The 14021-nt window shown below is 36.6% G+C and overlaps 1 protein-coding gene across 1 annotated transcript in view; it reads left to right on the forward strand.

Annotated features, from left to right (window-relative positions):
• FRAS1 (Fraser extracellular matrix complex subunit 1) overlaps positions 1-14021 on the forward strand; it is a 502816-nt gene that overhangs the window by 353158 nt on the left and 135637 nt on the right. The window contains exons 30-32 of the mRNA XM_074231550.1: positions 2889-3042; positions 9028-9206; positions 12261-12377. Of these exons, the coding sequence (XP_074087651.1) occupies positions 2889-3042; positions 9028-9206; positions 12261-12377 (450 nt within the window). The remainder of the gene's footprint in view (positions 1-2888; positions 3043-9027; positions 9207-12260; positions 12378-14021) is intronic.

Below are 14021 nucleotides of genomic sequence, written 5' to 3' on the forward strand. Positions count from 1 at the left end.
CTGGGACCTAAAGCTGTGTATGGGCAATAGAGTTGCCAATCACTGTGTCTGGGATGAGAGTTACTCAGACTGCTACTGTGGTGGCTGCTATTGTTGCTGCTTCATGTGTGGGCTCCAGACAGACTTCCACCCCAGTATCACATTCCTACCTCCAGTTTTATTAGACTGTGTCTCACCATCTTGACTCCACCTCTTCTAAACAGGCAATTCATAAATGGAGAAATCTAAGCTATCCCTAGTCATTAAAAATGCTCCAAATTGCTCCTAATAAGAGAAATGCAAATCAAAGTAATTATGAGGTTCTGCCTCATGCACATCAAATTGGCAATGATGACAAAAAATGAAAATAGTAATTTGTGGAGGGAGTGTGGGAAGATAGGCACATTAACACATTGTTGGTGAGCTGTGGAGCTATGGATTGGGTCCAATGTTGCAGAAAGCAATTTGAAATTATACCCTCCAATTCACTGATCTGGAGCTATCCAATATTACCACTGCCAAGCATATGGAAAAAAAGAAATCCCAGAGAAAGGGAAAGGATCTACATGTACAGTAGTATTTCTAACTGAACTTTTTGTTGTATCTAAGTCTTTGAACCATCATTTGAGGAAAGACTGAATAAATTATTCCTCTTTATTCAGAAAAAGAGACCATTTGACGTGAACTTCATTTTCTCTCATTTTCTTCATCTTCAAATCCCTTGAGATTGCATTCTATTTTGTCCCCCTTTTCCTTACTCTCTGACAAAATGGTGGCACTTCTCCGTGGTAAGGCCAGCCCCTCTACCAGTGCACTTAATGTGGTTTCTTCTTGTCTCCTCCAACAGATAGCATCATCAGTTATCCCTTCTTAAATCTTAAAACTCTTTCTATATCCAGGATCTTTCACTCTTACCTTCAGACATGCCCAGGGCTCCTCCATCTTTAACAACAACAACAATCAAAAACCTTCAGTAGATTCTATTATCCCTTCAAACTACTCTACCTCACACCCAATACTCTGTCTCCCACCTCCTAGCCTTTTCTCCAGTGGTCTGTATTTCTGGAATGCTGTCCTTCAGTCTAACAGTTCTCCTTTTACTTTGAGATGTAGTTCAAAGCCTGTCTTGTGTTATGAAGATCTCCTCACTTGCTTGGAAGAAAGCTTTCAGATAACTTGAAGGAATGATGGGTCTAATTTTTTTTTCCTTTCTGAGTCTCTGGTTTCTTATTTGTAAAATGTGGAGAAAGTATTAGATAGCCAGCACTAGATGAATGATGAGTTCACATCCAGCCATAAATCTGGCATCTTAGGATATCTTTTCTACAGCAGGAGGGTTGGCTCTTGTTCTAATGGGTCATCTTCTTCAATAGGACATGATGACCTCCCTGGGAATGGAGGAGATCTTAATGGTGGGATAAAGGTCTTTGTGAGTTATCTAAAATTTGGAATTTTAAGTAATCTTTAGAGATAGAGTTCACGGGAATATATGTATAATTCTGCATCTATATGTCTATAAACTACTTAAATATGGATGAATTATTTATGTATGTGTATATGAGAGAGACAGAGGCATGGAGAGAGAGTGTGTGTATATGTTTGTGTGTGTGTGTGTGTGTGTGTGTGTGTGTGTATGTGAAAGAGAGAGAGAGAGAGAATGATGGATGGAGAGAAAATGATGAGAATATGTGTGCATATACATCCACATCCACATAGACACACACACACACACACACACACACACACACACACACACACACACAGAGACACTGCCCAGTAATCTGTCTGTGGGTGTATATCCTGCAACCAATCTAGCTTAGGCTATTGCAAGTATTAGAATGGATTATACTAAATCAGTTTGGAAGATTTAGGAATTTGCAGTCCCTTTTACATCATTGTAGTGGATACTTTACTGGTATACTGGCATGTCCTTTAATGCTTGTGTAAATATGAAATTCCTTGGGATTTTCTCTCATAATATTAATCAGGATTGAACTCGCCTAGCATCTCTTCTTCCAGGTTCTCTTCCCAGCTCCCCAGTGCTGATTTCCACCAACCCACTGAACTGGTTTACTTGCCTTGATTTGTTTGATGTGAATAGTCATAATTGCCTGCTAGGATAGAACTGAAACACAAATATGGTATGAGTATTAAACTGGTGCCTGGTCTCTTTTCATATGGGTATATCCTGGTGAATGCTCCTGGCTTTTTATTAGCTAACCATATATCTGAAAGTAGCAACAATAATATAGTTAAAAATCCCTCCTGAAATAAAAATCTTTGAAATGAGATAGTGATTTTTTTTTATATATGGTAACAAGTTGAAAACCAGAGCACCAATAATTTCACTTACTCAGTTTCTGAAAAAAAGATAAAATATTCTATTTTCTCATCCCTTTATCTTTAGTAGATTGTAAGTTATTTTTTTATTTTACTTTTATCTCATTAAGCAGTTTTGTACCTTGTATTATTTTATTACTTAGAATCAAACATTGAGTTCATGGAATCATAATTTTACAACTTGAAGGGCCCTAAGGAGACCTACTGCAACTTACTGTGACCAACTAAAGAAACTATAATAAAAATACTTAGTTCATTGAATTCAATTAACTTATAAAACATGTAACATTTTATTCTGCATAGTTAAAAGAAAAAACTGAGTCTGTGGGTCTTCCTGATGAATATCCTTGACAAGTTTTAGTAGTGTTGATATATATTGAAATGTGACCTAAGGGTTCTGTCCAATAATCTCTAAACTTAATATTACTTCTTTTTTTAAATTTATTCATTTATTTTGAATTTTACAATTTTTCCCCTAATCTCTCTTCCCTCCCCCACCCCAGAAGGTAGTCTGTTAGTCTTTTCGTTGTTTCCATGGTATACTTAATATCACTTCTTAACCCACATAGGTTGAAGGAGACCTTCAGCTGGTGGCTAACTCGCTGGTCTGGGTCCCAGAAGGAGGAATGCTGCCAATCACCAATAGGATCTTACGGGCTGAAGTGCTTGGGGCCAGTGACTCCGAAATCATCTACACAATTTCTGAAGACCGTCCAAGATTTGGTAACTTTTTTCCCACTTTGAGGTGATGTCTCCCATGACTCCTTTCAGACATTCATGTTACTGTGGTGTTAACAATAATAAAACCAATTCTACTAAAAAAGTAGCTAGCAATTATATGGTACCTAGTCACCTGGCACTGTGTTAAGTTACAAATGACATCTCATTTGAACCTCATAGCTGCTTGAGGAAGTACTATTATCGTCACCCCATTTTACAATTGAAGAAATTGAGGCAAGTAGAGACTTTTTCCAATTTGCCCAACAACTTTCCCAAAGTCATTGAATCCAGATAGGAAATCAAGTTGTCCTGACTCCAGGTCAAGTGTTTGTCTACTTAGCTTCTTCTAACAACCATGATAAGGATTCCCTTGATATATGTAGATGACAATGGTTTCCAGAGCTATTTTTTATATCATACCTCCTTTAATCCTCAATGACCCTTTGAGGGAAGTAGGACAAACAATCATCTCCATTTTATGGATGAGAAAACTGAGGCAAATTAAATTGCTTTCCTGAGATTCCATTTAACTAGTAAGAGATGGAATTGAACTGAGATATTTTTTTTTGAGACCCATGTTGGTATTTGCTTTTACCACTACCCCATGATTAGCAATGTTTTTACTGACTTTGGGTTTATTCATTATATATCTCCATATTTTTGTTTATGCTAAAAAATGGGTTAAGGGGCTGCTCGGCGGTACAGTAAAAAGAGTATCAGCTTTAAGAGTCAGCAGGATCTGAGTTCAAATGTGCCCTCAGACACTTGACACTAGCTGTATGTCTCTGGGCAAATAACTTAACTTTGATTGCCTCACTAAAAATAAAATTCCCAACATGGATTAAAGGGGTTGTTTTGTTCCTTGAATAAAGCAATTTTTTAATATGAGAAACCAGAGAGAAAAAGAAAAACACACCCACAGAGACAGAGATACAAACAAAGAAAAGAGAGACATAGAGAGATTCAAAAAGAGAGAAGAGACAGAGAAAATGGATCTAGATTAGTGTAAATAATGACTCCTAAAGTGATTACATTATTCAGTTTTAAAACCACATGATTCCATAGGGTTGGAACCAAGGACCATATTTGCATAATCCTACCATTGGATAGTATAAATTCAAATACTTGTGCCATGTACACAGGATTCATTATTTATACTCAGACCTAACTCTACTTGTATGGGATTGTTAGGAATGCAACCAAAGTATAGATTTTTTAAAAATCTCCAAGTACCTCCTTAAACATGACCCATGGTTGCTATTTTTCTGTTGACCAAAGTATTTCTTGAATTTTTTTACAATATAAGCAAACTCTCCAGAGTCCTGATTTTGGAATTTTCTTCTATTCTCTGCCTCATTCACATGAATTTTTTTTTGTATGAAGAAGACAAATGAATTTCTGTGATATCCCATTTGAAAGGCTATGCAATCATTTTGTAAGTCCAAACTAATGAAACTATGCTGGTATTTTTATCTTCCAGGGAATTTATTAATGGTAATGCATTAAAAACATTGATTATATTTACCTTGGAAGATAATTAATCCATTCCCAAAATAAGCACAATTCATTCTATGATGTATGTAATTTAGAAAATTATTCATCACTTAATAGGTCTTTACATATCCTGAAGATCTGAATCTTTAATAAATATTGATAAAACATTCATCAACATTTGAAAACATATCCTTTTAGTCAAAAAAGGTCATGGCATTACTCTTAACTATTAAACTCTTAATTTGTTGCTTTCATTCCTTAATTTCCTAATCTCCAGGCAGCTAGGTAGATCAGTAGATAGTGTTGAGCTTGGAATTATGAAAACTTAAGTTTAAATCCTACTGTAGACACCTTCTAGCCATGTGACCTTAAACAGGTCAATTATTTTGTTTGCCTCAGTTTCATCAACAGGGAAATGGAGATAAAAATATTACAGTACATCTGGTTCTTGTGAAGATCAAATGAAACATCCCATGTAAAGCACTCTGAAAAGTTAAAATATTATAGAGTGCTGGGCATGGAATCAACCGAGTTCAGAAACTTGGCTTCAGACAATCACTAGCTATGTGACCCTGGGTAAGTCATTTAGCCTTGTTTGTCTCAGTTTCTTCAGCTATAAGCTGAACCAGAGAAGGAAAAGGCATACTCTAGTATCTTTGCCAAGAAAAATCTGAAATGAATCACGAAGAGTCTGACAATATTGAAAACAACTGAACAACAATACAACAATTATTTTTACTTAATGCATTTTTAATATGCTTAAAGTTCCTATTATTCATAATCAGGTCAAGTTATTATTAGAAAGAATCACTTGAATTAAAATGGTGGAAGGAACTAGTAGAATTAAAACTTTAACCCACTTCTGCTAATTAACTTGAATCAGTCGAATTGGATTAAAATAGGTTTAGTAAATTTGCCTGGTGATACTGTTTGCAGCAACTTCTACCATGCCTCTTTCACTTCCTGGAGAATTAATTGGAGTTTTTCATTTGCTACATCTCGCTTAGGGAACAGAGTATGGATACATATGCATACTCACAAGACACGTGTGTTCCAAAAAAACCAAATATGTGTGGATATACACATGGACATACATATGAATATCATTTATTTGTAATTGTGGGTTATGGGTATATCTGCATAGATACATGCATGTTTGTATAAAGAAATGTATTTATATCTATATATGTCCATGTCTCTATATATACCTATATATGGAAACACATGTGAATATATTTTTTCATGATCCATGATTTCCCTTTAACAATGAAAATTAGACTTGCTCTCATATTTTGGGGGTTTCAGGGGGTTTCTAGGATAGAGTTATCAAACTCCTAGAGGGTTACAAGCAACCTGTAAAACTCCTGTGGAGTCAAAATCAGATTAAACTACAATTGGGAAATATTTAGCAAAATAAATAAAAATACAATATGACCCAGATAATGTTCATTTGTATTTTCTAAGTCAGTTTTCCCTCTCCTCCTTCCCCATACCCCTTTTTATTTGAGTTTTACATCATTGGTGGTGGTTAAGTACCTTGCCCAGGGTCACTGTTAGTAAGGCTTGAGGTAAGACCTGACTCTGAGATTAATCTCTATCGATCTGCTATTTCATATGCCTCTGAAAACATTTATATTGCTTGTTAAAGTTTACAAATAGCTTTCCTTAACACTGCAATTCTTTCATTGAAATAGTATTCCCTCCTGATTGCTGGCTCAGAGTGAGTATAAGTAGCAATTGTTTCTGTTTGGGCCAGAAACTAAAAGACTCTGGGAGGGTCTTCCTCTCCCAGGTTGATATTTTTTTTCTTTTCATCCAGGTAAAAGAGGCCATTCTCTGATTCATTTCTTACCTAACCTTAATCACTGAATGGTCATTGCCTCCTTTAAACTGAGATCTGTTAAAGACCCTAGCTTAAAAAGGCTAAGGTTGGCTACTGGATCCAGATGTCTCCAGAGGAGAAAGTGAGACCTCTTCACTGAAATCCAATTCACTTGCATAATGTGGTCTCACTTCCCTGATGTCATGGGGTCCTCTTTAAACAAAGGACAAACAACAATATTCCTAATCCTACCCACCTTAGTTGAGGTCTACTTTGCTTCTCATCTGAACTGGTGCCATCAACCTCTGATTGTTCTCCTACCCTCTGATTTCTCTCCCTTTCTGATTCATCTTGCACATTATTATTCTTCATGGTCAGCTTGATAGGTAACTGTTCAAATGTCTTCCATGGTTTTCCATTGCTGATTGAATAATATTTAAACTCTGTAGTCTGACATTAAAGAACCTTTCACAAACTATCTCTATCTTATCTTTGTTTACCTTCTTTCTCCCCCCCCCATTCTTTAAGTGAAGATATCTTATCTATCTTTCAAGTCCTAGCTCAAAGTCCAAATTCTTTTGTGAAGAAGTCATAATTAATGGAAAAGGTTTCTTCTGCCTTAATTTTTAACCCTTTGAGGTCATTTTTAACCTATTCTTGGTAGAAGAAAGAAAGTGGATAAACATTCTGGTTTCTTCATTGACTCAAGAAGGAAAGTGGATAAACATTCTGGTTTCTTCATTGACTCAAGAAATGTCTGGCATAAATAACATTTTTGGCTCTGGCAGTCAGCTATGGAATAATTCTGATTCTCTAAGATATGATCATTTATCAAAGAATATTTATTTTTTGTACATATGTATATTCATACCCCTACACACATATATATTTAATAAATAATTTGATATGACAAGGAAGTTGTTTTCATGTCTATTGGTATGTACATTAGTATGAGAAGCTGTTCTATTAGGGACAAATATGTGCCCATTTATGAATGTATGTGTATAGGTCCCTCTTTTTCTTTTTCCCTCTTTCTTGACTTTTATAGAATATTTTAAGGTTTACCAAGCATTTGCATCACCCAGGGTTGTTAAGAGAGAAGTTCTATAAATCTTTCATTATTGTTTTAAGAGGCAATTTAGGCATATCCAACTCTGTTGTCTCATTTGGAATTTTCTTGGTAAAGATAGTGGAGTGCTTTGCCATTTCCTTCTCCAGCTCATTTTTCAACTAAAGAAACTGAGATAATCAGGGTTAAGTGATTTGACCATCATCACATAGTGTCTGAGAATGATTTTGAATTCAGGTTTTTCTGACTCCAAGGTGGTGCTCTATCACATTGTACTGCCAGCTGCCCACATTTTATGAAGGGAAAATTGGGTTGGAGATGGGGTTTGAATGCAGTTCAGCACTGTATAGTAGACCACACTTTTCATTACTCTTTACAGGATGGCATACTACCATACTCATTATGTTAGTTGCTTCCATTATACTTAGGGTAATCACCATCTCTTTTGAAAAGTAAGTGTGGACAAAATTCTGAGCTGAAAATTGGATAAAATTGACTAAAAAAAAGACCAGGAGTTTCAAGCAGAGAATGAGTAATAGGAGCTGATGTTTTATTTAAAGGCATAAATAACCAATTTTTACTTCAATAAGGTTCAAAGAAATTGAGTAAGGAAGACTTTAGAAATTATACAAAAAACTAAATATTGTATGATTTTGCAGATTATAGAAAATCTAGAATACAAACTAAATTCTTGAAAAAATAGATTTTTTAAAAAAAGTTCTTCTATCTAATTTTGCCTGACTTTTTGTTTTAACCTCTTCTTTTTGAGAGCTGCTTTTTGGAACTTCTCCCCTCTCCCCCCCTACGAATATAACTTCTGAGACCACATTAATTTGCACTCATCTCCATATTTTCACTTGGGTGTTCATTGGAGATAGAGACTAAATCTATGATTTCATTGATAGAAGCAACTCCTAGAAGAGAGTAACTATGGGGATTATAGCTTCTTTGCAATTTAAACATAGTCTTTAGAGAATTGTCTAGAATGCTAAGGGATTAAATGATTTGCCTAGGGCCAGATTCAAATTGTGTCAGAGATGGGACTTGATCCAAAGGCTTTCTGGCTCAGAAGCCCATCTTTTATCCACTACTTCTCTTCCCCCTTGCCTCTTTGGTTCTCTTCTGTGATTTTAGTAAACATAAGTCAATTATTTCATACTTTGGTTCTTTTTTGCAGAGATGGCAGACTTTTTTTTTTTAGATTTGTAAATGGAATCTATGATTCCATAATGACTACCATCTTTTTTTGGTCCCTCATCCTTGCTAGACAGTTGGAAAAGAAAAAATAAAAAGGCTGTTGTCTCAGGGGAGGGAGTTCTTTGGATGAGACTTGCTGCTCTATGGGCAGCCACGCCTTCCTGGTAGAAAAATAGAAACTCCTGCCAGATCCAATATGTTCTATTTTTTTTAATTTTTATTAAAGATATTATTTGAGTTTTACAGTTTTTCCCCAATCTTGCTTCCCTCCCCCCACCCCCACCCCACAGATAGCACTCCGTCAGTCTTTACTTTGTTTCCATGTTGTACCTCGCAGATCCAATATATTCTAGAAGAGTGTTCACATTCTATCTTCCCTTGCTGATTATGCTCTCTGCTCCTGCAGGGGAGGTGGTTCTTTTGATGAACATGCCTGCAGGGAGTCCAGTGGATGGGAGGCAACACCTACCTGATGGGAGAATGGCGTCACCCACCAACACCTTCACCCAGCAAGATATCAACGAAGGTGTTGTATGGTACAAGCATTCAGGCTCCCAGGCGCAAAGTGATTCCTTCCACTTTCAGGTACCCTCTGGCTCATTATCTCAGCTCCTTGAAGTAGAACTCTAATAACAATATGTGTATAGTGATAAATAATACATCAAAGAATCAAATATAAAAAAGCATTGGGTAATTTTATGTTGGTATCATAATGAAAGCAAACGCTCTCATAAACCCCTAAGATAAGTTGCTCCATCTGCCAAGTCAAAATGTTCTTTCCTGGAGATTTTAATCTATAGTTTTCTAAGTAAGAATAGATCTTTGGGAACAAATAACTTCATCTGTTCTAGAAATATTTATAGGACAGATTATCAAAAAGGCAAGAAAAATATGGGACATACTATAGCAAACTATAGTTGAAGCCACTATGCACATCAAGGACCAGGAATTTTTTTTTTCTGGAAGCTCTGTTTCCACCTAGTTTTCGTGGCAAAACCTGAAACAAACCATTTCCTCCACTAATGCCTTCTTCCACTGCCTCCCTGTGGCATAGAGGAGACCTGAAGTTCTCAAAGACTAGACCAGTAAAGTGTAAGCTCTGATGGAATGATGTTAGCCACGGTGTGAAGAATGCCAGATTCTCACATACCTCTGTGAAGATATCCTGTTATCCAGTAACTAACCAGCTGACACTACAAGATCTTACTAGGAAGTAACATGGCTAATTTTTAGCATATATAATACACAAATTAATGTAATCTTCAAATTATTTCCCTTGGGAGATAAGGTACTTATTCAGGGAACTCAAAATTCTCAGAGGTATTTTAGAAAATGGTCTTGTATGGAATTTCCTTCAAAGTCTAATGATTGTTCTTGGTAAGCAGCTCGGTGATGCAGTGGAGAGAACATTAGCCCTTAAGTCAAAATCTAAAGTTAAACTGACCTCAGACTTACTAGATTTGTGACCCTGGAAAAGTCACTTTTCTCATGTGTAAAATGGAGGTAATACCAGCATCACCCTACTAGGGTTATCGTGAGAATGAAATGACATATTATTTGTAAAATGCCTGGTATATATTAGTACTTAAGAAATATTCATTCCCTAATGGTTGCCAATCATTTGTCTTTTGCAATTAGATGCCAAGTTGTATTTGAAAGGATTTTGGTTAAGATCAAACTAGCTTTAGGTTCATAACTAAATACAGGAGCTAGAGTTGTCTCCTTATGTGACACAGACCTTGGTTCTATATACACTTCCCAAGGAAGAGCTACAGAAATGCCTATGTGATGGTAGCATCACTAGAAGGAGTGTTGAGCCTCCCCTAGGATTCCCCTGAAGGGGACAGAAGAAATGTTGTAAAGACATCAGACCTTGTATTTGTAATCTAAACCAACTTCCCTAAAATAGTATGCATAAATGTGGGCTGGTATAAATGACCCATCATTTTCTATTCACCACTTTGGTGATGTTAAATAGATCTAAAATGAAATAAATGTTGTGCTTTTATTTATCCTTGCCCTTCTCTTTCACCTTTTTGTTTTACATACTGAATGAGATGAACTGAGCTCTGCAAATTTGATTGTTTTCATCCTGAAATGCTGTCATAAGCTATCAATCCATTCCATCTGTTAGATTGTGTATTAAGTCTCGAGATTTCTGTAATATGTGCCCCATTAAAATACACTGTGACTTACTTAGAGGAGAGCAAACTCATTTAGTCATCTTTGGCATGAGGAAGCCGCTGGTATCTAGAGAATAGATATAGGTAGAATAGGATGTAGAATGGCGGGGCAGGACAAAAAAGACAAGAAACAGGAAATACTATCATTCCCCACAAAATAGTTTTAAATAGTCTTGAGAGAAACAGCCCCATCACCTCTACCAAATCAATATCACAAACCCCTCACCTCCACCAAATCACCATCAGCCTCAATTGATAATTACTTAATTTTTCTCCATTCCTCCCTCCCTCCCTTCCTCCCTTTCTCCCTCCCTCCCTCACTCCCTCCTTTCCGCCCTCCCACCCTCCCTTCCTATAGTTCATTGGCTAGGGGAGAGGGGAAGCATATATTTGGCAAAGAAGATAATATTAAAAACAAAAAAATTCCTGAAAAATGAAAAGGAGATTAACAACAAAAGAATATGAAATGTGAGTGGGAGGAGAAAGGGTAAAACATTGAAAAAACACAAGAAATCTAGGAAACCCATAAAGGATTACATCGAGAATGCTTTATGGATAGCCAGGAAAAGATATCCATTTTGCTTCTAGCTACCCTATTTGACCTCATCTCGTGTGTGTGTGTGTGTGTGTGTGTGTGTGTGTGTGTCTTGCTATTTGGGTGCTGTCATGGGAAATGAGGGGATGTGGAAAACTTACCTGAATTAGTGACCATGCTGAAGTCAGAGACCGAAGACATTATGAATCCATCAACCAAGAAAGCGGTTTTTAAAACTCCCACCACAAACTAGTCACTGAATTCTGCGATGTTGGTACCAAAGCAAGAGTGAAACTGTCTCTGTTCACAAAGAGCTTCCATTTTTTGTTTGGAGGAGATCACATACACACATAAATATCATAAATATCTATGAAATACAGTATAGTACAGTATCATGTGCAGAGGAAGTGATATCAACTGTGGGGATCAGAAAAACTTTGTGTAGGCATTGAAGCTGGGATGGAGGGATTCCATTTAGGCAGAGGAGAGGAGGAACACATTCCTGCACAGGTGACAGCCAGTATGAAGTCATAGTGTATGAGGAAGGAAAGAATAAGAGGTGATAAATATGAACCTTTTATATACCAGACCCAAAGAGCTAAGTGTTTTACAAATTTTGTCTTATTTCATTGTCCACAACTCTGGGAGATTTTTCACATGAGGAAACTGAGACAACCAGCAGTTTAGTGACCCTTTCAGGGTCACACAGCTAGTAAGTGGGTCTGCATTTGAACCCAGGTCTTCCTGACTTCAGGCCTAGTACGCTATCTACTTGTCCACCAGCTGCCTCAAAACTCCATCCATTGAATCACTGAACCAGTTCAACTGTGTGAAGGCCATTAGTCTTGAATGAATCTCAGTGTGAATATGTTCCCATCTTGATACAGATTAGAGTCTTACCTCTCTGTTCTGCTGTTGCAGGTATCCACTACAACTGCCCCCCAGGCCCATCTGGAGAATCAAGTATTCAACATTGCCATCTTGCCCAAAACTCCTGAACCTCCGAAACTTTTCCTGGGAGCCAACCTGCATATGACGGTGAGTTTGGTCTGAGAGGTTTCTTGTTTGTGGCTTTAGACAGGAGAAACAATGCAATGGGAATAAAAAAGTTCCTTCCTTCACACCAGGTGAACCCCTGACTTCACAATGATCCCATCATCATCCCTTTGTCACTTACCTTAGCCTCTCGGTTTTCATTGGCTGCAGAGAATCATTGAATCTCAGAGCTCTGAAGTTATTATGTAGAATGTTTAAGAGCTCCTCAGTAACCTAATAGGCAGTTATCCAATCTCATGATGGGAGGCTCAACCCACAAGACAATCCACTCTATTTTTAGGTTATTTTTTTTCTTAGATCAAATGCAAATAAATCTCTAAAACGTTTTCCCATTGCTCCTGGTTATATCTGTCTTCTGCAGCTAATCTCTTCATGTGACTATTCAGCCATGGGATGTCTTCCCTTTTGTCTATTTAGACTTCTGTGCTTTTCTTAAATGTTGGTTTTTGTATTTGTGCCTATAAAATGCCTGGAGGGTTTTTGTTTTGGCTCATTGTTTCATCCTGTTGAGATATTTCTGAATTGTGGTTTTTATCAAATGATTCTGTTCTCTGGGTTTGCATCATCTGCAGTTTGATAAACAGGTCTTTATCTAAGCTATTGATAATAGCAAAAAGCTAATAAAGAGCCATGAAGGACAGAGTGCTTTGCTTTTCATAAAATATTCTCTATGTATATAAGCAGATATAGTTTGTTACTTGTATAGTTAATGTATAGTTAATATTCTATTAACATGTATAGTTAATATTCTATTCAATTCTATTCATGCTAATATTAATAAATACTCTTTGGCTAAGTTTTTTATGATCAGTTATATATCCATATTTTTGTTGTTATGCACCTCACATTTCTTTTTCTTGTCCTCAAGAATATTATGAGTTTGCCTTATGGAAATCATAATATGGTGTAATTCACAGCTGCCTTCTAAGGGCATAGCCAAGAAGAGAGAGAGGCATCAGGAAATGAACATATTACTCAAAATATTCTAGATATTGTCTTCTCAGCATGGGATATAACAAGGCTATTGCTTGCCTTTGGTACCTCCTGCTGACATCAGTATCAAAGGAGTCTGATGGTGTTGAAAGGGAGAAAGCCAGAGAGATGGAGATTGAGAAAGAAGGGGAAAATAAGAGGAGAAGACAGGAGCTTAAGCTCATTTTGGAATCACAGCAAAAAAGTTGTTGTGCTGTCTGGATTTATCATGGAGTTATGGGGAAATGGCACATTGATGGGCTGTTGTTGGAGCTCTCAATGAGTCCAGACCATTTGGAATGTAATGGAATAGTATTGTACTAAAAAAATGGAAAAAAAAGTTTATTTTACTGAAGCATAGGAAGTCTTTTATGAACTGATGCAGAGTAAAGTGAGCAGAAACATAATATCAGTATTATAAAAATGAACCAGCTTGAAAGACTTAAAATTTAGATACTTGAATATTATTGTGCTTTGGAGGACGATGAATACAAATAAATCAGAGAAACTTTGGAAGTTGCTTTAATATAGGAGGGGAAGAGCTGGCTGTCTTGTTTTGGGGAAATTAGAAAGTTTCTCTAATGTACCCACATTTTTCCCTGAAGGCAAGCCTCATCTTGCCACCACTAATATTTTAACAGGATTGTTATATGA

This window comes from Macrotis lagotis, chromosome 3 (assembly GCF_037893015.1).
Source record: "Macrotis lagotis isolate mMagLag1 chromosome 3, bilby.v1.9.chrom.fasta, whole genome shotgun sequence".
Taxonomy (NCBI): Eukaryota; Metazoa; Chordata; class Mammalia; order Peramelemorphia; family Peramelidae; genus Macrotis; species Macrotis lagotis.